Below are 27326 nucleotides of genomic sequence, written 5' to 3'. Positions count from 1 at the left end.
AAGTTGGTAGATTAGTATATCATGGTGCACGACGTCGAAAGCCGCGGAGAGATCGAACTGTAGAAGAACAGCAAATTTGTTTCGAGCGTATAGTTGTTGCACCTTTGAAATTAAGGACACTAGGAGGGACTCGGTGCTGAAGTTAGGTCTGAATCTGTATTGATAGTGTTGGAGAATGGAGAATCTCTCTAGGTAAGAGGAGAGCTGAGTAGAGACTATGGTCTCTAGAAGTTTTGTTAAAAGAGGGATGTTTGCTATGGGGCGGTAGTTCGATGGTAAGGAAGGGTCGAGATCGGCTTTTTTCAGAAGAGGGGATAAGGCAATGTGTCCCATTTCTGTGGAGAACAGGCCCGATAGTAAAACTTTATTTATAAGTAAAAGTAAGAGGAAAAGAAGGCCGCTTTGGTTCTCTAAAGCAGTGTTTTTCAACCTTTTTACACCTATGGACCGGCAGAAATAAAAGAATTATTCTGTGGACTGGCATCAGTCCGTGAACCGGCGGTTGAAGAACACTGGCCTAAGTCGTGGACCAGACTCCGCCCATCTCTACCCGATCTCCACCCCAGACCCTGCCCCCATAATAGTACTAATTGCACCTTGCGCATCCCGTGCCTCATCTGGAAGCCTTCCCTCTGACGTTGCAACGTCAGAGAGAAGGCTTCCGGTTCAGGCGCAGGATGCCCGTAGGAGCCGCTGCTCGTGGCTTTGTGCACTGAATCAGTTAGGAAGAGGGAGCTGGCTCAAAGATAACACCGCATCAATCGCACCGTGGACCGGCGGTTGAAGAACACTGTTTTGGGCATGATGCACGTGCTGGCCCTGTGGACCGGCAGGAAATTTCTGTGGACCGGCACTGGTCCATGAACCGGTGGTTGAAGAACACTGCTCTAAAGTAGTAGCTGAGAAGGTAAGGGATAAGATGTTAGCTTTGATAAACTACAAAAGATCACAGAAAGAGGAAGATATGCAAAAAAAATCTGGAAAAGTTAAAAGAGGCTGATCGTGTAGTCAGGAAAGCAAAGATGCAAATGGAAGGAAAAAATAGCTGACATGGTAAAATTGGGAGACAAGACATTTTTTAGATATATTAGTGATAGGAAGAAGTGCAAAAGGTGAAGGGGAGGAATATGTAGAAGCAGAAAAAGAAAAGGCCGAATTGCTTAACAAATATTTCTGTTCTGTATTCACAGATGAAGCACTGGGAGCGGGGCTGCAGAAAGCAAACATGAATAGGGATGGAGGAGTAATAGACCCTGATCGATTTTCAGACTCCGATTGGTTCAGAATGCTGCGATCTGCTTGATTTTCAGTCTCAAGAAATATGATCATGTCAGTCCTTTTTACGCTAGACTGCATTGGCTGCCATTTGGGGCCAGAGTGTTTTTAAAGTTTGGGTGTATTTGTTACAAGGCACTTTTTGGATTATTACCCTCTTATTTGGTATCCTATTTGAAATTGTCTTATTCAACAAAATGTACCAGAAATTTCGGCATGTTCATCTTCCCTATCCCATGGGCCTGTCGTTATAAGACTTTTTTGGACAGGACATTGGAATATCAAGCAGGGAAGATGAACTCCTGGATGGGCCCACTGATTGCTCAAGCCCATTCATATTTTACATTTAGGAAATCATTATAAACTTACCTATTCGATGAACAAGAATGCTGATTTGAGTAATATTCATGATGGGGGTTTTTATACTTCATTTAATTTTTGTTTAATATATTAATTGATACTGTACTAATGATTGTATGTAGAAGTATGTTTTAAAACATTAGAAAATAAAACTCCAGCATTTTTATTCAGACTACTTATCCCATATTCTGTTAAAAGAACTTTAAGATCTAGTGAACGGAATCTCTTATCAATTCCTACTTTGAAAGTAATAGGCACAAGAAGACAATATATCTTTTCATGTACAGCCCCCCAGATCTGGAATGCGCTTCCTATGTTTTTACGGGAGGAGAAAGTGTTCGGGAAATTTAAATGCGAATTAAAAACCTTTTTGTTCAAGGATGCATTTGCAAATTAAGTAAAATTTTTTATACAGTGTTATTTTAGTAAATTATTTTTCAGCCAATTTTAACTTCCTTATGTGTTTTCCCTTTATGTTCTTTCTTTACTATAAAAAATGGAGTTCTTTCCCTTTTTACCCTTTTTTTTTTTACGTTATAATTGAGAAATTGTATGTAATGTTTTTGTTTCCCTTCATTTATATTTTATTGTACATCGCTTAGAAGTTTGATTAAGCGATTCAACAAGCAACCTAATAAACTTGAAACTTGAAATTGTATTTCCGGCTGACTAGTTTCAGCTTTCTGTTGTTAACCGCCTAGAACTGCTGGTGGGGCGGTATACAAGAAAATAAATTATTAGTGAGGAGCTAGCTAGAATAAAAGTAGACAAAGCGATGGGGCCAGATGGTGTAGATCCTAGGGTGCTGAAGGAACTGGTAGAAGTTCTGGTAGAAACATAGAGTATGACGGCAGAAAAGGGCCGTCGGCCCAACAAGTCTGCCCACTCGAAGAACCCTCCCTCAACAAGAACCCTCCCTCTAAGAATTTCCCAGAGCAAACCTACTCCAAGAACCCTTCCTCAACAAGAACCCTCTTTTTAAGCATTTCCCTGGAGCGTATCTACATGTTTATCCCATCGTCCCTTGAAGTTGAGTGCGTTACTGGCCTCAACTACCTGACGTGGAAGACCATTTCAACCACTCTTTTGGTGAAGAAGTATTTCCTGATGTCACCATGAAATCTCCCACCCTTGAGTTTGAGCAGATGCCCTCTGGTTGCCGTTGGCCCCGTAAGGAAGGTAGCTCCCCTGATTGACCTTTTCAATGTGTCTCTAGAGTTGGGAGTGGTACCGGACATGGAGAAGGGTGGATGTGGTCCCTCTCCACAAAAGTGGAGATAAGGAAGAAGTAGGGAATTACAGGCTGGTAAGTCTGATTTCTGTGGTAAGCAAATTAATTAATAGAAACTTTTAAAACAGAGAATGGTCTCTTGAAGACACTCCAGAGAGTGGATATTGAGACCAGAAAGACTTCAGAGGAGGTAAAAAGCCTTGGGGATGAAGGTGGATCATTTTATAAAAAAATTTGAACAAACCAATATTGAAACTAAGAATACTTTAACTAAAATACAAAATGAAGTACAATCTTTGCAAACTTAAAAGACTGCTGTAATAAAAGATAGTGTTTTGCTACACTGAAAAATAGAGAATATAGAAAATTTCAATCGACGGTTAAATGTGAGGATTTTGAATTTTCCTAAAACTCTGAGTATTTCTTCATATGAAATGTTTAAAAAATATGCAATGGAAATTTTGTCTTATTCCTCTGAACATATTCCATTGAATACAAAATACAGATAATACAAAATACAGCAATAAAAATAATTACAAATTCAAAAAAATATGACCACGTTACACCACTTTTACAAGCTGCACATTAGCTACCAGTTACACATAGAATAACTTTAAAATCATACTGTCAACTTTTAAAATTCAACAATCATATGCTCCGATATTCCTGGATCATTTTTTGATCCCGTACTCTCCGCTTAGGGCACTCAGATCAACACAACAACATTTATTAACTATTCCTTCTTTAAAAATAATAGGGACCAGGAGATCTAACATTTTCTCGGTCATAGCACCCCAGCTTTGGAACAATTTACCATTATATTTGCGTAATGAACCTTCCTTAGAAAAATTCAAGCGCTTTTTGTATAAGGACGCATTCAAAACATAAACAGCAAAACTCACCAATTACTTTAGACTTTTATTAATCTTATGAGTAGGTCGCCATCAATCTTTCGAGCAGGTCAGCAAATTATTATTATATTTTTTTAAATGTGTTCCCACCATATATGTCCTTCCCTAAATGTTTCTTTTCTTTCTTTAAAGTTTGTAGTTCATTCCTCTTGCCTTTTGTACCAGTTTGTTTCAGAACGTATATAATTTGTATCCAATGTCTTGTCTTGTCCTCCCCTTTTTTTAACAAATTGTTATAAGCATTGAAATATATGATATTGCGTAGATAACAAATCTTACATAAGAAGTGCCTCTGCTGGGTCAGACCAGAGGTCCATCGTGCCCAGCAGTCCACTCGCACGGCGGCCCAACAGGTCCAGGACCTGTGTAGTAGTCCTCTATCTATACCGTTCTATCCCCTTTTCCTTCAGAAAATTGTCCTATCACGCCCTCTGGAAGCGCTTTCCAGGGGTCCACCACCCATTGGGTGAAAAAAAAAACTTCCTAGCATTGGTTTTGAATCTGTCCCCTTTCAACTTTTCCGAATGCCCTCTCATTCTTGTAGTTTTCGAGAGTTTGAAGAATCTGTCCCTCTCCACTTTCTCTATGTCCTTCATGATCTTATAGGTCTCAATCATGTCCCCTCTAAGTCGTCTCTTCTCCAGGGAAAAGAGCCCCAGTTTTTCAAGTCTCTCAGTGTATGAATGGTTTTCCATACCCTTTATCACATGTGTCGCTCTCCTCTGAACCCTCTCGAGAATCGCCATATCCTTCTTAAGGTACGGCGACCAATATTGGACGCAGTACTCCAGATGTGGACGCACCATCGCCCAATACAACGGTAGGATAACTTCTTTCGTTCTGGTTGTAATACCCTTCTTGATTATACCTAGCATTCTATTCGTTCTCTTGGCGGCCGCTGCGCACTGTGCCGACGGCTTCATTGTCTTGTCCACTATTACCCCCAAGTCCCTTTCTTGGGTACTGTCACTCAATAGTATCCCTCCCAAAGTATAGCTGTACCTCGGGTTTTTGCTTCCTACATGCAAAACTTTACATTTCTCTACATTGAACTTCATCTGCCATCTCGTCGCCCACTCCCCTAGTTTGTTCAGGTCCCTTTGTAATTCTTCACAGTCTTCTTTAGTCTGACCACCACTAAATAGTTTGGTGTCGTCTGCAAATTTTATTATTTCGCACTTTGTCCCTGTTTCTATATCATTTATAAATATATTGAATAGCAGAGGTCTGAGCACCGACCCCTGCGGAACACCACTCGTGACCCTCCTCCAGTCCGAGTAGTGGCCCTTCACTCCTACCCTCTGCTTCCTACCTGCCAACCAATTTCTGATCCATCTGTGTACGTCTCCTTCCATCCCATGGTTCTTCAGTTTCCGAAGTAAGCGTTCTTGGGGTACCTTGTCAAAGGCTTTTTGGAAATCTAAATATACGATGTCTATGGGGTCCCCTTTGTCCATCCGTTTGTTAATTCCTTTGAAGAAATGCAGTAAGTTTGTTAGGCACGATCTCCCCTTGCAGAAGCCATGTTGGCTTGTGATTAGAAGTTTATTTCTTTCAAAATGCTCATCGATGCAGTCTTTTATCAGCGTTTCCGCCATTTTCACCGGAACCGAGGTCAGACTTTCTGTAGTTCCCCGGGTCACCTCTTGATCCATTTTTAAAGATGAGCATAACATTGGCTATCTTCCAATCCTCCGGGATCACTCTTGTTTTCAGGGATAGATTGCAAATTTGCTGTAGTAGTTCCGCTATTTCCTCCTTAAGTTCTTTCAGAACCCTTAGGTGGATTCCATCCGGGCCTGGCGATTTGTCAGTTTTTAATTTTTCTAGCTGCCTACGTATGTCTTCAAGGCTTATTTCCATGGATGTTAGTTTATCTGTTTGGTCTCCTTTGAAGATTTGCTCAGGTTCCGGTATGTTGGATGTTTCCTCTTTTGTAAATACAGACGAAAAGAACATGTTTACTCTTTCCTTCACTTCTTTCTCTTCCTTCACCACTCCCTTCCTGTCTCCGTCATCCAGCGGTCCCACCTCCTCCCTAGCTGGCTGCTTCCCTTTAACATATCTGAAGAATGGTTTGAAATTTTGTGCTTCTTTGGCTAGCCTTTCTTCATATTCTCTTTTGGTTTTTCTAACCACTCGGTGACATTCTTTTTGATACTTCCTGTGCTCTTTCCAATTCTCCTCAGTTTTGTCCTTCTTCCATTTCCTGAATGAATTCTTCTTATCCCCTATCACTTTCTTCACTTCTTTGGTTATCCACACCGGGTCTTTTGTTCGATTCTTTTTGCACCCTTTTCTGAATCTTGGGATATGTAGATTTTGTGCCTCGATCACCGTGTCCTTGAATAAAGACCAGGCTTGCTCTACAGTCTGCCATTTCTTTGAGGTGTTCCTAAGTTTCTTCCTTACCATTACTCTCATCGCCTCGTAGTTTCCTTTCTTTAAGTTAAAAGTTGTCGCTATAGTTCTTTTTCCTTTCGGTATTCCTACTTCAATTTTGAACTTGATCATATTTTAACCCATAGCGATTCCAAATTGTTGGTCGTGGCTGCTGTGTCCACTCTGGTCGAGTATATGCTTTCTTTTATATATAGGGCTATTCCTCCTCCTTTCTGACCTGAACTGTTCTGGCGATAGAGTTTGTACCCCAGTAGTGCTGTATCCCATTTGTTTTCTTCATTCCACCATGTTTCGGAGACCCCAATGATGTCTATGTTCTCAGTTTTGGCCATGACTTCTAATTCCCCCATTTGGTTCCTTAGGCTCCTTGCATTAGTATATATGCCCCTGTACAGGTCATTGGTGAGGCCCCACTTGGAGTATTGTGTTCAGTTTTGGAGACCGTATCTGGCGAAAGACATAAGAAGACTTGAGGCGGTCCAGAGGAGGGCGACGAAAATGATAGGAGGCTTGCGCCAGAAGACGTATGAGGAGAGACTGGAAGCCCTGAATATGTATACCCTAGAGGAAAGGAGAGACAGGGGAGATATGATTCAGACGTTCAAATACTTGAAGGGTATTAACGTAGAACAAAATCTTTTCCAGAGAAAGGAAAATGGTAAAACCAGAGGACATAATTTGAGGTTGAGGGGTGGTAGATTCAGGGGCAATGTTAGGAAATTCTACTTTACGGAGAGGGTAGTGGATGCCTGGAATGCGCTCCCGAGAGAGGTGGTGGAGAGAAAAACTGTGACTGAGTTCAAAGAAGCGTGGGATGAACACAGAAGATTTAGAATCAGAAAATAATACTAAATATTGAACTAGGCCAGTTACTGGGCAGACTTGCACGGTCTGTGTCTGTGTGTGGCCGTTTGGTGGAGGATGGGCAGGGGAGGGCTTCAATGGCTGGGAGGGTGTAGATGGGCTGGAGTAAGTTTTAACAAGAGATTTCGGCAGTTGGAACCCAAGCACAGTACCGGGTAAAGCTTTGGATTTTTGCCCAGAAATAGCTAAGAAGAAAAATTTTTTTAAAAAAATAAAAATTTAAATTGAATCAGGTTGGGCAGACTGGATGGACCATTCGGGTCTTTATCTGCCATCATCTACTATGTTATGTTACTATGTTATGCAATTTAGGTACTGGTAGTTTTTTGTCTTAATTTCCTTTCGCTGTGTTTCAAACTTTATTTTCTTCCCTTGTGCTGCAATCCTTTTATCCTCCTCTTCTGGGTTAGTCAACTCCTGTGTTTTGCCCGTTGTTTCTTCCCAGCATTTTTCTCCCTTAGTATCTTCGCGGGATACCTTCTTTCAAATCGTTGACACTTGGTCGACTGTCGGCTTTCCCCTTCTTCTTAGTTTAAAGTCTGTTCTATTCCTCTCCTGACGTTGTTTGCTAGAAGACTAGTTCCCGTCGCGCTCAGGTATAGTCCATCTCTCCTGAAGAGCTTGTTCTTACCCTAAAACGTTGTCCAATTCCTCACGAAGTGGAACCCCTCTTCTTCACACCATCTCCTCATCCAAGCATTTATTGATTGTAGTTCCGTCTGCCTCTTCACATCTGCCCTCGGTACTGGTAGGATCTCTGAGAACGCTATCCTTTGGGTCCTTATCCTCAACTTCCTTCCCAGAATCTTGAATTGTTCTATCAGTGCACTTCTTCTGTAGGCTCTTCTGCTGACATCATTTGTCCTGATGTGGATCACTACTGCAGTCTCTTCTATCTCTGCTCCTTCCAGGATCTCTCCAATTTTGTCCACAATGTCCTTTGTTCTTGCTCCTGGGAGACAGGTCACTAGTCGATCCTCTCTCCCACCTGCTATGTGGCTGTCTACATTCCTTAGGATTGAGTCTCCCACTAGGATCGCAGACTTTTCCTTCTTCAACTTTCGCAGGTCTGTGTCCTCGGTGTGCTTTACTGCTTCCTCTTCTAGGCACTGGCAAGACCTTGCCTCCCCTTCCTGCTGAGTTCCTCTATGGGCTTCTTCTTCCTTGAAGTCCGACTGCTCTTGCTCTCTATTCCTTGTGGATGTGGCTTCATCCTTCCTACGATGTTCTTTTTCTTCCACCCTTCTAGGCCTCTTCGATGAACTCCTTGAGCTCCCTGACTTGTTCCTCGATGTGCCTCTCTCTCTCTGGGTCTTCAGCTGTCCTGAGCGGGTCTTCTGTCCTGAAGGGTCTTCCGCGATGTAAAGTCCCTCCAGTTCTTAATAAACTTGAAACTTAATAATAACAGGAAGTGACGTCATCGCCGCAGATGGGAGCTTAAACTGAAAGCTCCGTTCGGGCCCGGCAATCTAACTGATTAAAGTTGTGAAAATGGCGCATTTTTCCACTCCCCGAGTGGTGGTGAGGTGTGTGAAGGATCGGGGAACCCCATGGCAACGCGCAAAAAATTACCCGGTGACAAACCCGGCCAGCGCACAATGGAGCAGGCGCTGGGCCGGGTAGCACGTGGCGGTGCGGGCCCGGAGACCAGCAGCGGGGAAGCGGCGCGATTGAGTGGTGCTATCGCTGCGGTCGCTGACATGCTGGTTGAGCCCGTGCAGGTGGATGCCCCGCCGGAACCGCTTACTAAAGCGGACATGCAGCGTTGGATTACTGAGGTGAAATCTGAAATTTCGGCTGTGGCTGTGCAGGTCCGGGAAGCGGTGCAAGAGCTGCGAACTGATTTGGTGGAGGTGGGCACCAGGGTGGAGGTTGTGGAGATGCGGCTGGATAGCTGCGAGGAGAATGTGACCGGGGTGCAAAGATCCTTGGAAACTGCCTCTGCTGATTATCAAATCCTCCTGGACAAAGTTGAGGACCTGGAGAACCGCACCCGGCATAATAATTTGAGGGTGCGGGGCCTACCGGACTTACCAGAGTTTAAAGATGTGCGTGCTACTACTATTAAGCTGATCAGGTGGCTTTTACAAGATGATACCCTGGAGCCGGGACTTGAGTGGGCACATCGGGCTCTGGGACCTCGGATATCCGATCAACCTAAAGATATTGTACTCTGCCTCCTGAGCTTTACCCTTAAACAACGGATCTTCCGCAGAGCCCGGGAGATGGGCACAGTTACGTGGGAAGGCCATCGGTTGGAGTTGTATCAAGACCTGGCTGCGGGCACGCTCCAGAAACGTCGGGCGTTCAGAGATGTGACCAAAGCATTGCAGCGTAGTAATTTGCGCTACCGCTGGACTTACCCTTTTGGGGTGGTGATTACCATCAATGGAGTTCATACAAAAGTCACTACAGTGCGGGAGGCTCATGGTCTGTTGCAGCAAGCGGGTATTGAGATCCCGGAGGAGGCTGTTCCTGCTGGGGGAGCGGTGTTGAACGGAGTGGCGCCTCCCGCCCCCTCCCGATGGCAGCGAGTGGAGAGAGGATCCTGGAGCAGGAGGGGCAGCCGAGGAGGTGGACACCCTCTTCCAGTTACCGCTTCTACATCCAGTGCCCCCCCTGAGGGCTGACTGACTGTGCTTGTATTGTTCCAGTTTTTTTCAATACTTCCCTATCTGCAGGGGGGGGGGGTGTATGGACCCCTCCTTGGAGCTGGGTACCTGGGTTTGAGTTTTGGAAAGGAACTGTGAGGGGGTTACCCATGGACTGGTTCTGGGGGAGGGTGGGAAGGGGGAAGTTGGAGAGATGTATTGGTGTTCTGTGGGGGAATGTTGTACTGTGGGGGAGGGGGGAGTGAGAAGTGTGGTGCGGGGGGTTTGGGGGTTGGCGGATTGAATTCTGGGGATTGTTGTGGGAACTGTATTTGACAGTTAGTGTTGTGTTGTGGGGTTTGTGTAAGGGGCCATGGGGATGGATCACTTCCTTGTATGCTGGTGGGAGATCTGTGGACTCTCACTTTGGGGGAGGGAGGTGGGGGAGTGGGCTGGGGGGGGTAGCGGGAGATGTGGGGACAAGTTGGCAGGGGTTGGGGTTGCATTGCCATTCTTCTCATTGGATTATGGAGGGATTCCGGTTGGTCTCTTATAATATCAGGGGTCTAAATTCCCCCAATAAGAGACGAGCTTTCTATAGGGAGCTGCTTCGCTTGCGGGCTGATGTATGTTTCGTCCAGGAGACACATCTACTCCAGTCCCATGAATCTCTAGTTAGGGATTCTAGGTTTCCTCAGGCCTTTTGGGCTTCCAGGGTAGGCACTTCTAAGAGGGGTGGGGTGGGTATTCTTGTTCGTAAGGGGATTCGTTATGAAGTGCAGAGGGTGGTGCGGGATCCTCAGGGTAGATATATAATGTTGGAGGCTTTGATTGAGGGGGTCTTGTACTCCCTGGTTAATGTTTATGCTCCCAATGAGGGTCAGGGGGTCTTCTTTCGAGAGTTAGTGCCTAGAATTCTCAGGTTTAAGGGGGGTGCCCTGGTTTTAGGTGGGGATTTTAATCTTACAGTAACCCCTCATTTGGATAACTCAGGGAGGGCGGATCAGTATGGGAGGCGGGATCGTAAACTGTTGAGGGAGGCCTTAGCTACTCTGAATGTGGTGGATTGTTGGCGGTGGCTCCATCCATCGCTTAGAGATTATACTTATTTTTCGGGTATCCATTCCTCTTATTCTAGAATTGATTATGTTTTTGTGGAGCGGGGACTGCTTCGGAGGGTGGAATCAGCGGGGATTGAGTCCCTAACTAGGTCGGATCATGCCCCAGTTTGGTTGCGGTTCCTGGGAGAGGGTAGTGGCTCGGGACGCAAATTCTGGCGTTTTAATGATAGTCTCCTGGATACTAACATAGTAACATAGTAGATGACGGCAGATAAAGACCCGAATGGTCCATCCAGTCTGCCCAACCTGATTCAATTAAAATTTTTTTTTTTTTAATTTAATTTAATTTTTAATTTAATTTTTTTTCTTCTTAGCTATTTCTGGGCGAGAATCCAAAGCTTTACCCGGTACTATCCTTGGGTTCCAACTGCCGAAATCTCTGTTAAGACTTACTCCAGCCCATCTACACCCTCCCAGCCATTGAAGCCCTCCCCTGCCCATCCTCCACCAAACGGCCACACACAGACACAGACCGTACAAGTCTGCCCAGTAACTGGCCTAGTTCAATCTTTAATATTATTTTCTGATTCTAAATCTTCTGTGTTCATCCCACGCTTCTTTGAACTCAGTCACAGTTTTACTCTCCACCACCTCTCTCGGGAGCGCATTCCAGGCATCCACCACCCTCTCCGTAAAGTAGAATTTCCTAACATTGCCCCTGAATCTACCACCCCTCAACCTCAAATTATGTCCTCTGGTTTTACCATTTTCCTTTCTCTGGAAAAGATTTTGTTCTACATTAATACCCTTTAAGTATTTGAACGTCTGAATCATATCTCCCCTGTCTCTCCTTTCCTCTAGGGTATACATATTCAGGGCTTCCAGTCTCTCCTCATACGTCTTCTGGCGCAAGCCTCCTATCATTTTCGTCGCCCTCCTCTGGACCGCCTCAAGCCTTCTTACATCTTTTGCCAGATACGGTCTCCAAAACTGAACACAATACTCCAAGTGGGGCCTCACCAATGACCTGTACAAGGGCATCAACACCTTCTTCCTTCTACTGACTACGCCTCTCTTTATACAGCCCAGAATCCTTCTGGCAGCAGCCACTGCCTTGTCACACTGTTTTTTCGCCTTTAGATCTTCGGACACTATCACCCCAAGGTCCCTCTCCCCGTCCGTGCATATCAGCTTCTCTCCTCCCAGCATATACGGTTCCTTCCTATTATTAATCCCCAAATGCATTACTCTGCATTTCTTTGCATTGAATTTTAGTTGCCAGGCATTAGACCATTCCTCTAACTTTTGCAGATCCTTTTTCATATTCTCCACTCCCTCTTCGGTGTCTACTCTGTTACAAATCTTGGTATCATCTGCAAAAAGGCACACTTTTCCTTCTAACCCTTCAGCAATGTCACTTACATACATATTGAACAGGATTGGCCCCAGCACCGAACCCTGAGGGACTCCACTAGCACCTTTCCTTCCTTCGAGCGACTTCCATTAACCACCACCCTCTGGCGTCTGTCCGACAGCCAGTTTCTGACCCAGTTCACCACTTTGGGTCCTAACTTCAGCCCTTCAAGTTTGTTCAACAGCCTCCTATGAGGAACTGTATCAAAGGCTTTGCTGAAATCCAAGTAAATTACATCTAGCATATGTCCTCGATCCAGCTCTCTGGTCACCCAATCAAAAAATTCAATCAGGTTCGTTTGGCACAATTTACCTTTTGTAAAGCCATGTTGCCTCGGATCCTGTAACCCATTAGATTCAAGGAAATACACTATCCTTTCTTTCAGCAACACTTCCATTATTTTTCCAACAACTGAAGTGAGGCTCACCGGCCTGTAGTTTCCTGCTTCATCCCTGTGACCACTTTTATGAATAGGGACCACATCCGCTCTCCTCCAATCCCTAGGAATCACTCCCGTCTCCAGAGATTTGTTGAACAAGTCTTTAATAGGACTCGCCAGAACCTCTCTGAGCTCCCTTAGTATCCTAGGATGGATCCCGTCTGGTCCCATCGCTTTGTCCACCTTCAGTTTTTCAAGTTGCTCATAAACACCCTCCTCCGTGAACGGCGCAGAATCTACTCCATTTTCTCGTGTAACTTTGCCAGACAATCTCGGTCCTTCTCCAGGATTTTCTTCTGTGAACACAGAACAGAAGTATTTGTTTAGCACATTTGCTTTCTCCTCATCACTCTCCACATATTTGTTCCCAGCATCTTTTAGCCTAGCAATTCCATTTTTTATCTTCCTCCTTTCAGTAATATATCTGAAAAAATTTTTATCTCCCTTTTTTACATTTTTAGCCATTTGTTCTTCCGCCTGTGCCTTCGCCAAACGTATCTCTCTCTTGGCTTCTTTCAGTTTCACCCTGTAGTCCTTTCTGCTCTCCTCTTCTTGGGTTTTTTTATATTTCATGAACGCCAACTCTTTCGCCTTTATTTTCTCAGCCACTAGGTTGGAGAACCATATCGGCTTCCTTTTTCTCTTGTTTTTATTGATTTTCTTCACATAAAAGTCCGTAGCCATTTTTATCGCTCCTTTCAGCTTAGACCACTGTCTTTCCACTTCTCTTATGTCCTCCCATCCTAACAGCTCTTTCTTCAGGTACTTTCCCATTGCATTAAAGTCCGTACGTTTGAAATCTAGGACTTTAAGTATCGTGCGGCCTCTCTCCACTTTAGCCGTTATATCAAACCAAACCGTTTGATGATCGCTACTACCCAGGTGAGCACCCACTCGAACATTAGAGATACTCTCTCCATTTGTGAGGACCAGATTCAATATCGCTTTTTCCCTTGTGGGTTCCGTCACCATTTGTCTGAGCAGAGCCTCTTGAAAGGCATCCACAATCTCCCTACTTCTTTCCGATTCCGCAGACGGAACATTCCAGTCCGCATCCGGCAGGTTGAAATCTCCCAACAGCAGAACCTCCTCTTTCCTTCCAAACTTTTGGATATCCACAATCAGATCCTTATCAATTTGCTGCGATTGAATCGGAGGTCTGTAGACTACACCCACGTAGATAGAAGTTCCATCTTCTCTTTTCAGAGCAATCCATATCGCTTCTTCCTCTCCCCAGGTCCCTTGCATTTCGGTCGCTTGGATATTGATCTTTACATAGAGAGCTACTCCTCCACCTTTATGACCATCTCTGTCCTTCCTAAAAAGATTATATCCCGGTATGTTTGCATCCCATCCATGTGATTCACTGAACCATGTCTCTGTGATAGCAACAATATCTAGATCTGTCTCTAATATCAGGGCTTGCAGATCATGAACTTTGTTGCTTAGACTGCGAGCATTTGTGGTCATCGCTTTCCAGCTATTTTTCAGCGATAATCTCCTTTTTCGTATGGATTTTTGTGTCGTTTCACTTTCCGTTGCAATACTAAGAAATGAGTTGTTGATATTGCTTATGTTGCAGCCTTTACTACTATCACATGTTTTCTTTTGCCGGGGGTGGTCTCTATAATTGTCCTTCGTACATACACCGGATGATCCGGAGGTGGGAGCGCAGATTGAAGGGTGGATACAGGACTATTTAGATGTGAATGTAGAATGTGGCGCTTCGTTGGAAGCGGTTTGGGAGGGGTTAAAGGCTACCCTTAGGGGCATAGTGATAGCCCTGGCCTCGGCCCGGCAACGTAAACGACGGGAAGAGGCGGCGGCTTTGCTGATTTTGATTGGTCGGTTGGAGGGCTTGCACAAGCGTAGCCCTTGGGATGTTGCATTACGGGAACGCTTGTTTCAAGCACGTCGGGATCTTCAGGCTTTAGACCTGGAGCGTTTACACCACAATTTACAGCTTCTCAAACAGCGTTATTTTGAATTTTCTAATAAAGCTAGTCGACTGGTTGCCCATCGTCTGAAAGTGAGGCAGACGCGCAATCAGATTCTCTCGCTACGTGCAGCCTCTGGTGAGTTGTTGCGGAAAGAGGATGCTATTCGGGCACGTTTTGTGGAGTATTACTCCCATTTCTATGCACCGGAAACTTCTGGGTCCTTACCAGACCTAGATGCTTATTTGGCTTCAGCGGAGTTGCCCCGGATTGCGCCTGATGATGTGGCACGGTTGGACCGTCCTCTCACGTTGGTTGAGGCTCGTGGAGCGCTGCGTTCTATGCCCCTTGGTAAGTCGCCAGGGTTGGATGATTTTACTGTTCGATATTATAAACGCTTTCAGGATCTTTTGCTGCCTCCTTTGTTGCGTTTTCTTAACTGCTTGCAAGAGAATAGTGCCCTCCCCTACTTTATGAGATTAGCGGGTGTGACGGTGTTGGCCAAGGAGGGGAAGGATCCCCTGCAGTGTGCTTCTTATAGGCCGATCTCGTTGTTGGGGGTTGACACTAAGCTATTTACGTGGATCTTGGCTGACAGATTGATGAGTTGGATTCCTCGGCTGATCCATCCGGATCAGTCGGGTTTTGTAACGGGTAGACAGGTGGGCGACAATACTCGTCGGGTTTACAATTTGTTTGAAAGGGCAAGGGGGGGAGTGAGGGAAACGGTGTTTCTGTCGGTCGACGCTGAGAAGGCGTTCGATAGAGTCTCCTGGCCTTTCTTGTTCAGGGTTTTGGAATCTGTAGGTTTGGGTCTGCGCAAGCGGGATTGGATCCAGATCCTTTATACTTGCCCTATTGGATGTATAAAGGTAAATGGGGGCTACTCGGAGACTTTTTCGCTCGCAAGTGGAACGCGTCAGGGGTGTCCTCTTTCACCTCTGCTCTTCGCCTTGACGATAGAATCCCTGGCGCAGAGGGTGCGGCTGAATCGGGATATCAAGGGGGTTACGGTGCCGGGTGGGGATTATAAGTTAGCTTTGTTTGCGGATGATCTCTTGTTTACGGTGGAGGACCCTGAGGGTTCCCTGCATGCTATCTTACGGGAGTTGGATGCTTATGGTAAGGTGTCGGGATTTCGTGTCAATGTTGGAAAATCTGAGCTCCTTAACATTAACTTGTCTGATGATCCTTAAAAGGAGGCGGGCCGACGGTCCAGCCACTGCTCCGGATTCGAGGGCAGAGCGGGTGAGAGAGGAGGCGCTGGGAGTCTCAGCAGCAGCGTGCTGAGACGCAGGTAACCAGCGAAGGCGAGCGGCAAATCATCCATTCAGTCGGGGTAGGCGAGAGTAGCTCCGCCCACCCCCACCGCGTCAGCAGTAGGCGCCCGGGCTCCCCTCCTTAAAAGGAGGCGGGCCGACGGTCCAGCCACTGCTCCGGATTCGAGGGCAGAGCGGGTGAGAGAGGAGGCGCTGGGAGTCTCAGCAGCAGCGTGCTGAGACGCAGGTAACCAGCGAAGGCGAGCGGCAAATCATCCATTCAGTCGGGGTAGGCGAGAGTAGCTCCGCCCACCCCCACCGCGTCAGCAGTAGGCGCCCGGGCTCCCCTCCTTAAAAGGAGGCGGGCCAACGGCGCGCAGCCGTTCGGCGCGCGGCGAAGGCGAGCGGCAAAGGCGCTCGCCTTAGCGAGAGCGCCTTTGCGAAGGGCCTTGAGAAGGGCCTCCAGTAAGCCGTATCCACACTCTAAAACCTAAAAAAAAAATAAAAATAAAAAAAAAAAAAATTTTTGCATTCACATTCTAGACTCGTATACACACTCACTCTCTCCACATACACTTTTCTTACACACTCTCATCCAGGCAGATAGCCTTCTCCTGACACCCTCTATTCTCTCTGCAACTCCCTATTCTCATTGATTTTCTATTTCACACCTAATCTCTCTTCCTTTGGATATGGCAGGGAGGACAAGAAGTACCAAGACTACCATCCAGTTCATCACGCCAATGTCCGGCGAGAACCAGGGGATGGTGCAGAAGGAGGAAGATGGCACTGGACGGAGGGCAGAGGTTGCTGTGCAGACCGAGACCGCCCCCCTAAACCACGCCACAGTTTCTACGCAGACAGAGGAGATGGAGCAGCTGAACAAGGACATCCTACTGGAACTATGGAGTCTCAGGGAGGAGGTGCAGCGCTTGAGGAGCATCAGGGAGGATGAGGTCTTCATCGACGAAGCCATCAAAGAGGTTTCCCATTTGGCAGAGCTGACCCATGACAGATCCATCCTCGAGACACCCAGGTCTCCAGTTACAAATTCCACGATCGGGGTGCAAGAAATGATAGGAGATACCGGTCCCTGGCAGCTGGTAACCTCCTCCACGGGAAAACGTAAACCCCCCCCCCCTTTTCTCACTTCATTTTTCTTCTTTTTGTCCCAAACAGGGCAGCTCTACTTCCTCACCACAACTCAATCTGAACAACAGGTACCACGTCTTGCAGGATATTACTACCGAAGAGATAGCGGAAGAAGCTCGAGAAGACACCCAGCGCACAACTTTGACTCCAAACCACGCTGATCATCCCCCCCGGAAGGAGCGCAGAGTGGTAGTCATCGGGGACTCCATGCTGCGAGGAACCGAGGGTCCAATTTGTAGACCAGATTTGCAGTCGAGGGAGGTCTGCTGTCTCCCTGGAGCCAGGATTCGTGACGTCACCACCTCTATCGATAAAATACTAAAACCTACTGACCACTTCCCTATGCTTCTTATCCATATAGGTACAAACGACACTGCAAGGAACACCGTAGAGAACATACCCGATGACTTCAGAGCCCTGGGTAGGAAGCTGAAGCAGACGGGTGCACAGGTGGTCTTCTCATCCATCCTCCCAGTTAGAGACAGAGGAAGAGCCAGGGAAGAACGCATCCAACGTACCAACGAGTGGCTTCGCAACTGGTGCATTGAGATGAACTTTGGATTCCTGGACCATGGAAAGGCACTCCAGGGACCAGACGGACTTCACTTGACCAAAAGAGGTAAAAACGTACTGGGACACCGTCTAGCCCGCCTACTTCGCAGGGCTTTAAACTAGGTAAGTTGGGGGAGGGTATCCACTCACATTCCACAGCAGTAAGGAACCATCCAGTGGAGGCGAGACACAACCGCCCTTTTGAGCCCAAGGTAAGCACCCATAGCACGCATGACAGCTCTAACAAACACAAGGGATGGAGGGCCATGTATGTCAATGCACACAGTTTAGGCAACAAAATTCTGCAATTGGAAACCGAGATAGTGAATGCCAACCTAGATGTGGTGGCAATATCCGAGACCTGGTTCACGGACTCTCATGGGTGGGATATGGCTATACCGGGTTACAGTTTACTTCGTCGAGACCGAGAAGGCAGATTAGGCGGAGGGGTAGCGCTATACATTAAAGAAGGAATCAAAACCACCAGAATCTCGGAAGTCAAGTACAGCGGGGAATCCCTCTGGGTGAACCTGACCAGAGGGAGAGAAAAATGCCTGTATCTTGGTGTGGTATACAGACCTCCAAGACAACCGGAAGACAAGGACACGGAACTAATCGAAGACATAGAAAATATCGCGCTAAGGGGGGACGTTGTACTAATGGGTGACTTCAATATGCCAGATGTAGACTGGAGCACACCTTCAGCAACAACCAGCGGAAGCAAGAGGCTATTAGCCTCCATAAAAGGAGCACGCCTCAATCAAATGGTAATGGAACCCACTAGGGCCCAAACGATCCTTGACCTAGTACTCACCAATGGAGAAAGCGTCTCAGAAATCTTCGTAGGAGATAAGCTAGCCTCCAGCGATCACAACATGATATGGTTCAATCTGAGGAAAGGTTTCCATAGATCAAACACTAAAACAAAGGTACTCAACTTCCGAGGAACAGACTTTGCACGTATGGGAGTTTTCGTCCATCAGGCACTCCAGGACCAAACGGAGACAGAGAATGTGGAGGATATGTGGTCATCCCTGAAATCGGTCATACACGAGGCAACCTGCCGTTACATAAAATCATCACATAAACAGCGAAGAAAGGACAAACCCCAGTGGTTCACCGCAGAGATCTCACGTCTCGTTAAGGAGAAGAAAAACGCATTTGCTTCCTTCAAACGCACCGGGAAAAGCGAAGATCAACTGCTACACAGGATCAAGTCCACAGAGGTCAAAACGGCAGTCAGGGAGGCCAAACTTCGAGTGGAAGAAACTCTAGCAAACAACATTAAGAAAGGGGACAAATCCTTCTTCCGGTATATCAGTGACAGGAAAAAGAACACAGACGGGATAGTACGCCTGAAAAAAACAGACGGGAATTACGCAGAATCAGATCCCGAAAAAGCAGAAATACTGAATAAATACTTCAGCTCGGTCTTCACCTGCGAGGCGCCAGGGTCCGGCCCTCAATTGAAACCACAGTCAAACACAAAAGACCCGTTTCGGAGTTTTAAATTCACACCCAGCGAGGTTTACTTTGAGCTAACAAAACTCAAAGTGGACAAAGCCATGGGACCGGACAATCTGCACCCCAGAGTGCTTAGGGAGCTAGGTGATGTCCTGGCAGAACCGTTAGCCGTACTATTCAATCTCTCACTGAGTACAGGGACAGTCCCCTTGGACTGGAAAACAGCTAACGTCGTTCCTCTACACAAAAAGGGTTGCAAGACAGAGGCTGCAAATTACAGACCGGTGAGTCTGACATCAATAGTATGCAAAATCATGGAAACACTGATCAAACGCCAGTTGGACACGGTCTTGAACGAAGGGAATCTACGGGACCCCAATCAACATGGATTCACCAAGGGTAGGTCCTGCCAATCAAACCTCATCAGCTTCTTTGACTGGGTAACAAAAAGACTGGATGAAGGAGATTCACTGGACATAGTGTACCTGGACTTCAGTAAAGCTTTTGACAGCGTCCCACACCGCAGACTGTTAAACAAGATGAAATCAATGGGGTTGGGAGAGACTCTGACGGCATGGGTCAGAGACTGGCTGAGTGGCAGACGTCAGAGGGTGATGGTTAACGGTACTTTCTCTGGGACATCGGAGGTGACCAGCGGGGTGCCTCAGGGCTCGGTCTTGGGTCCGCTCCTCTTCAACATATTCATAGGAGATCTGACTCAAGGGCTTCAAGGTAAAGTAACATTATTCGCCGATGACGCCAAACTATGTAATATGGTAAGCGAGGACAATTTACAAGATAGTATGGCGCAGGACCTGCGCACATTGGAATGCTGGTCCTCAACCTGGCAGCTGGGCTTCAATGCTGGAAAATGTAAGGTCATGCACCTAGGTAACAGAAACCCGTGCAGAACTTATACCTTGAACGGGGAGACCTTGACCAGGACTTCAGCGGAACGAGATTTGGGAGTAATCATTAGTGCAGACATGAAATCTGCCAATCAGGTGGAGAAGGCTTCCTCAAAGGCAAGGCAGATGCTGGGTTGCATCCGTAGAAGTTTTGTCAGCAGAAAGCCTGCTGTCATTATGCCATTGTACAGGGCCATGGTGAGACCTCATCTGGAATACTGCGTGCAATTCTGGAAGCCACACTACCGCAAAGACGTGCAGAGGGTCGAGTCGGTCCAAAGAATGGCCACCAGAATGGTCTCAGGGCTTAAAGGTCTCCCGTACGAAGCAAGACTAGACAATTTGCAGCTCTACACTCTAGAGGAGCGCAGGGATAGGGGAGACATGATTGAGACGTTTAAATACATCACCGGACGTATAGAAGTGGAAGATGACATCTTCCTTCTTAGAGGCCCCTCAACCACAAGAGGGCACCCGCTCAAACTCAGGGGCGGAAAATTTCACGGCGACACCAGGAAGTATTTCTTCACGGAGCGAGTGATTGATCGGTGGAACGGGCTTCCAGTGCAGGTGATCGAGGCAAGCAGCGTGCCAGATTTTAAGAATAAATGGGACGCCCATGTGGGATCCCTAAGAGGGTCAGGGCAAAACACTAGCTAATCTTAAGGGGAGGGTCTATAGTGGGCAGACTTGATGGGCCTTGGCCCTTTTCTGCCGTCATCTTTCTATGTTTCTATGTTTCTATGGCTTACCTCCGAGACCGGTTTTCGTTCCGGTGGGTTCAGCATTCTCTCCGTTACCTCGGGGTTTATTTCGGACCTCCGGGAGTGGATCTCTATGATCTTAATTTCCCCCCGCTCTTTCGACGCATTCGTCAGGATTTGCTTAGTTGGAAAGATCAGTATTTCTCTTGGTTGGGTAGGGTGGCAGTTGTGAAAATGATGATTTTGCCTCGTCTTTTGTTTTTATTTCAAGTACTGCCACTCTGGGTGGGTAGGAACACGTTGGAGGGAGTTCAACGGCATATCTCTCACTTTATTTGGGCTGGAAGGAGACCTCGGGTGAGTAGGACGGTCTTATGTATGGGTAGGGGTGACGGCGGGTTGGGGGTTCCCAATGTGGTAAAATACTATCAGGCTGCTCAGCTGCGCACCCTTTTAGAGTGGCAGACGCAGACGCCGAAACTGTGGGTGGAGATAGAGCAAAGTTTAAGTGGTGGGGTGCCTTTGTTACATCGGCCTTGGTTACCTGGCAGGGTGCGGCTGGAGGGTGGCTTGTCCTCAGTGGGAACTTCTTTGAGGGTTTGGAATCAGACCCGGGATAGTTTATTGCTGGGTAGGCGGCATTCCTGGTATACTCCGTTAAGATATAATCCAGATTTTCTACCGGGAAGGGGTGGTGGAGTATTTGCTGATTGGGAAACTAGGGGCTTAGTGTGTGTGGGTCAATTGTGGGATCCGGTTTTGGGCCGTATTCGACCCTTTACAGAGCTCCGGGGCAGGTTTGGCTTTGGGGTCGGAGATTTGTTTCCTTACCTGCAAATGGTTCATTATATCAGGGCCTCGGGTCTTTTGAGGGATCTGAGGGGGGGTAAGACTCCCTTTGAGCTGTTGTTAGGACCGGTGCTCAGGAAGGGAGCTCTCTCTGCTATATATAGATGCCTCAATTGTCGGGGGACCCCACATTCCTACATGAGGGCATGGGAGGGTGATTGGGGCTCTGATATATCCTGGGACACCTGGGGGGATATCTGATCAGAGATTTCTTCGGCGGGTATAGCGGCCTTGTTGATCGAAAATGGATACAAGGTTCTCTTTCGTTGGTATTATACCCCTCAGGTGGTGGCTCGTTGGCAGGGAGGTGCAAGTGCTCTTTGTTGGAGGGGCTGTGGGGAGGTGGGTACCTATTTCCATATGTGGTGGCAGTGTGGGCGGGTGTCTGGGTTCTGGATTGGGATTTTTTCTCGGGTGTCTCGGATCCTGGATATCTCCATTCCGGTGGATTGGCGACATGCCTTGTTGTTCTGGCATCAATTGGATTTAGCTTGGGGTGATTCTATGTTTTGTAAGTTGGCCTTCACTGCTGCTAGATTAGCTATTGTTTCCCTTTGGAACCAGGTGCTCCCTCACACGTGGGCCATGGTGGAGCATCGCTTGCTTACTTGGCAACTTCTTTACCACTTAACAGCCCTACGCCATGGTAAACTCCATGGCTATGCTCATATTTGGCGCAGATTTCGGGCTTCTGTGGGGATCAGTGGCAGGGATGGATTGGGGCACTGAGTTGACCATGGGGCTGGACTGGGATGGCGGAGACTAGGGGGAACCTTTATTTATATCCCTATTCCATTTTTGGGTTTTTTTTTCTGGTTTTGGATGCTTCTCGACCTAATTGGGTGTTGTGGGAATTGTGTTTTGTCCCTGGGGGGTGGGTGGGAGGGGGAATTTGACTGCGTTTTGGTGGGTTTTGTAGTTTGTTATTGTTAGATTGGGAGGATTACATTTGTATTTGTTCTTGACTACACTTTGGGTGTTATTTAGAGTGTGGTTGCTTGCATTTTATTTTCTTGCTGCTGTATTCTATATGTTTATGTTATGTTTGAGGTGTATCTCAATAAAAGCTGTTATTTAAAAAAAAAAGAAACTTAATAATAATAAACTTGAATAAAATTTACTACCTTCCATTGCCCAAAAAATCTGCCCAAGAGCTTATGAAAGGAGAGAAGATACAGGTCCCTCAGACGGACTTGAACAATATATCAGCAATCCTAGAAGAGTCTATTTCCGAGGTGGCGGAGAGAACTACACTACTGATTTCCTTTGTTTTCCAACAGGACATGGACTCATTTATGAAGTTATATTTTAGGTTTTCAAAATCTTTGTTCTATGGGAAAAGAGTATGGGTATATTTGGATGTTACGAAGATCACCCAGGAGAGAAGGAAACAGTTTTTGTCTTTGAGGCAGGCAATAATAGCTTTGGGAGCCTCATTCTTGTTAGCATACCCTTGTAAGTGCATTGTAAAATATGCACAACTTAAATATGTATTTTTTTCTTCCTGATCAGTTAAAATCCTTCCTGGAGCTGAAAAAGATGGCTTGAAATTGACCCAGTGTTAAGAGATAGCAAGTAAAGTGTAGTGTTATAGCCTTTCTTTGAATATTTTTCCTTTTATAAACCTCAAGTTGTTTTTTCTCCTTAACCCCCCTATATTTGTGGTCTAAGGAGGTATAATTAATTATACCACTTTTTATTTTGCTTGTATTAATATCAAATTTGTATTGTATTGCTTGACAAGAAGTTTATTTTTCTTGTAAAATTGTTGGAAACCATAAATAAAGAATTTAAAAAAAAAAAAGAGAATGGTCAAGTTTCTGGAATCCTGTGGATTACAGGACTGGAGGCAACATGGATTCAATAGAGGTAGGTCTTGTCAGACAAATTTGATCAATTTCTTTGACTGGGTGACCAGAGAATTGGATAGAGGGACTGTGCTAGATGTGGTGTATTTAGATTTTAGCAAAGCCTCTGACAGTGTTCCACACAGACCTCTAATAAATAAACTGAGTGCCCTTGAGACAGACTGGGTCAAGAACTGGTTGAGTGGAAGGCGACAAAGGGTAGTGAAAATGGAGATCGCTTTGAGGAAAGGGTTGTTACCAGTGGTGTGCCTCAAGGTTTTGTTCTTGGGCCTGTTCTTTTTAATCTTTTTATAAACAATATTGCTGAAGGGCTGTCAGGTAAGATTTGCCTCTTTGCAGATGATACCAAAATCATCAAGATGGTGAATAACATGAAAAAAAGACCTGGCAAAGCTTGAAGAATAGTCTGAAATTTGGCAACTAAAGTTTAATGCTAAAAAAAAAAGCAAACTCATGCATTTGGGCTGCAAAAACCCGAGGGAACGGTACAGTTTAAGGGGTGAAGAACTTATGTGTACGACAGAAGAGCGGTACTTGGGTGCGATTGTATGTGATGATCTTAAAGTGGCCAAACAGGTTGAAAAGGTGATCGTGAAAGTTAGAAGGATGCTATGGTGTATAGGGAGAGGTATGGCCAGTAGGAAAAAGGGGGAATGAGTCCTCATTTAGAATATTGTGTATAATTCTGGAGGCCGCACCTTCAAAAAGATATAAAAAGGACAGAGTCGGTCCAGAGGAAGGCTACTAAAATGGAGCATGGTCTTCATCATAAGGCGTATGGGGACAGACTTAAAGATCTCAATCTGTATACTTTGGAGGAAATGGGGGAGAGTGGAGATTTGATAGAGACGTTTAAATACCTACGTAATGTAAATGCACTTGAGTCGAGTCTCTTTCATTTGATAGGAAACTCTGCAATGAGAAGGCATAGGATGAAGTTAAGAGGTGATAGGCTCCAGAGTAATCTAAGGAAATGCTTTTTTACAGAAAGGGTGGTAGATGCATGGAACAGTCTCCCGGTAGAGGTAATGGAGACAGAGACTGTGTCTGAATTCAAGAAAGCCTGGGATAGGCACATGGGATCTCTTAGAGATAATGGTTACTGTGGATGGGCAGTTTCTATGTTATTGTGTTACTAAAAGAACTACACTGGCTGCCATTAAGATCACCTGATAGTTTACAAGGTAATATATGAAGAGAACTCTAATGGACTCGTATAAGATATCAAGGTCACGCACTTTTCATAACTCAAGGACAACATAATGTTTCAAACTGCTTTCCTTTCTTCCCAAGTTCAATGGAAAAAACTATTCGAGTCTACCTTCGAATTCCAGGGACCCAAAGTATTTATTAGCCTACCTTTAAGCTTGTGTTGGTTCCCCACTTACTACAATTTCAGGAAGATATTATAGACATATTTCTTCTTTTTATAATCCACTAGCAACTTACCCATTTCTGATCTGAGAAATCTTACTGTAACTCAAAGCAACTGTCCTGTAATTGTATTGTAAACTGCAATGAATTCTAGTAGAAAATTGTGGAATATAAGAAATTATATGGCATGGTATGGTATGGTCTGAATTCAAGAAAGTGTGGGACAGGCAGTGGGATCTCTTAGAGAGAGGAGGGGATGGTGGATACTGCGGATGGGCAGACTGGATCGGCCATTTGATCTTTATCTGTTATCAAGATTCTATGTTTCTATAGACTTTAGAAGTCCTCCCAATACTGACCTTAGGTTCCAAATACTGGAATTGCCATCGAAGCCCACTCCAGCCTATCCAAACCATCTTGTTATTTGTGGGACACTGACCATAAAAGTCTGCTCAGCACTTTCCTCATGTTTCAAATTACTGGAGTTTCCTTTGAAGCCCAGTTTCCCAAGGTCCTCTTGCAATTTTTCACAATCCTCTATGATTTAACAATGTTGAACAATTTTGTATCATCAGCAAAGTTGTTCAGTCACAAGAGGATTATGAAAACTTGCAAGAAGAGCTTGTGAGACTGAGCATTAAAATGGCAGATGACGTTTAATTTGAGCAAGTGCAAAGTGATGCATGTGAGAAAGAGGAACTCAAAATACAGCTACAGGATGCAGGGTTCACCATCCAGGAAAAGCATCTAGGTGTCATTGTTGAGAATACGTTGAAACCCTCAGCAGTGGCTAAGAAAGCAAAGAGTATGTTAGGAATTATCAGGAAAGGAATGGAAAACAAAGATGAAAACAGTATAATGTTTTTGTATTGCTCTATGGTGCTGCTGCACCTCAAATACTTTGTGTAATTCCGATTGCTGCATCTCAAGAACGATATAGCTCCTGAAGGGTCAAAAACTGCCTGAGTGAAAACTGAATATAAGATATCACTCACTGTCAGAAGCAAGAGCACATTCTCACTCCCTATTACAGAGAAAATGCTTACAGCAAGTGTGTGTTCTGCCCAGGTCAAGTGACAAAAGTGAGTATATTGGGTGAAGGATTGGTTTGTGAAATCACTCACTGTCAGTAGTCTCTTCAGTGTAGCAGAAGCTTGTTGGATGCTAAGATCTGATTGCAGGTATCTCCTTAGCTTCTTCTGGGATACTGGTGAATATTCACTCCTAATTCTATGTCCCATGAATGCCACACTGACAGACTTTCTAAGGTCCAGTCTGTGAGCAAGAGTCAGCTTTGGAATTGGAAGAATATCACTCAAGTGGTCTTCCAGAATTTCCCGGGAGAGAGAACACTGAGATGTGTTATCCAAGTATCCAAGTGAATCTTCAAGGAGACCTGAATCAGAGAAACAATGATCATTGTCAATTGATAAACTTCTAGAATCAATCACTGCTTGCGCCTGAGATCAAGAATACTCACAGCTTGCTATAGAGTGCATATCCAAAGTGGTATTTTCTTTCCTGCTCTCTAGCTACCTCCCAAAGAGACTAGGTGGCATGCAATCAATGTACAACTAAGCTCTGAAAATTTCTGCCAGAGAATGTGGTAAAAAGAGATTATGTCCTTACCTTGAGAATATCTTTTCCAGTAGATAGGTGTGTCATTCTAGACAAACAGGTTATCTCCCCATGGCTAAGAGCCATCTGCAGAAGGAATCCACTCTGGATTTTTTTCTGTGTCACCCACCCCTACTTCACTGTGAGCTCTACTGCCACCTGCAGTTAGTACCCAAGCATGCTAGAGCTCAAATCAAATATGGGATACAGATGGGACATTCCATAACAATAGAATTGTTCTGCGTCAACATAAACACTATAACAAGTAATGAACTAGCAACAGCTAACAGAAGCATCAAAGGAGCTCAGGGAGTACCCCTGGAAATGCTCAACCTATAACACAGTATTCTTCAAGGCTCAAAGGGCTGAATGGCATCCAAAACCAACTTGGAGAAGCATTAACAGAATGAGACAGTAGGCAGGTGGAGGAAGGACAAGGAAGGAGTCTACTGGAAAAGATATTATCATTGTAAGGACATAATCTCTTTTTCCAGTGCAATAGGTGTGTCATTCTAGATAAGAGGGACATACAAAGGCATAAGAACATAAGAATAACCTTACTGGGTCAGACCAGTGGTCCATCAAGCCCAGTAGCCCGTTCTCACGGTGGCCAATCCAGGTCACTATTACTTGGCCAAAACCCAAAGAGTAGCAACATTCCATGCTACCAATCCAGGGCAAGCAGAGTCTTCCCCCATGTCTTAATAACAGACTATGGACTTTTCCTTCAGGAATTTGTCCAAACCTTTCTTAAAACCAGCTATGCTATCCACTTTTACCACAAACTCTGGCAACACATTAACTATTCTCTGAGTGAAAAAATATTTCCACAGCCTGCAAGGCCAATTGGGATCTACCAAAATGATTCTTCCTGGATGAGTCGCTATCCATAGAATGACCTGGCCTACCACGGGCTAGGGAGGAAAGACATACAATAGAACTCCCTGAGGCCAAGGCTGGACCAATGTGTCCACCCTGTCTCTTCAGGGCTCGACTCTACAGCTGATGAAGTGATCTATCTTCTTGTTCTTTGCTGTTGCCAAGCAGTTGAAGTGAGGATGCCCTGACTGTACTCCCACCCCCAAAGATGATG

The 27326-nt window shown here is 45.5% G+C and overlaps 1 protein-coding gene across 1 annotated transcript in view; it reads right to left on the bottom strand.

Annotated features, from left to right (window-relative positions):
- The window catches only part of DNHD1 (dynein heavy chain domain 1), a 681063-nt gene that overhangs the window by 481696 nt on the left and 172041 nt on the right, over positions 1–27326 (bottom strand). The window contains exon 11 of the mRNA XM_033948490.1: positions 25741–26012. Coding sequence (XP_033804381.1) covers positions 25741–26012 — 272 coding nt within the window. The remainder of the gene's footprint in view (positions 1–25740; positions 26013–27326) is intronic.

This window comes from Geotrypetes seraphini, chromosome 6, assembly GCF_902459505.1.
Source record: "Geotrypetes seraphini chromosome 6, aGeoSer1.1, whole genome shotgun sequence".
Classification (NCBI taxonomy): domain Eukaryota; kingdom Metazoa; phylum Chordata; class Amphibia; order Gymnophiona; family Dermophiidae; genus Geotrypetes; species Geotrypetes seraphini.
Note: the sequence above shows the minus strand (reverse complement) of the source record. Positions and strands in the feature narration are given on the sequence as shown.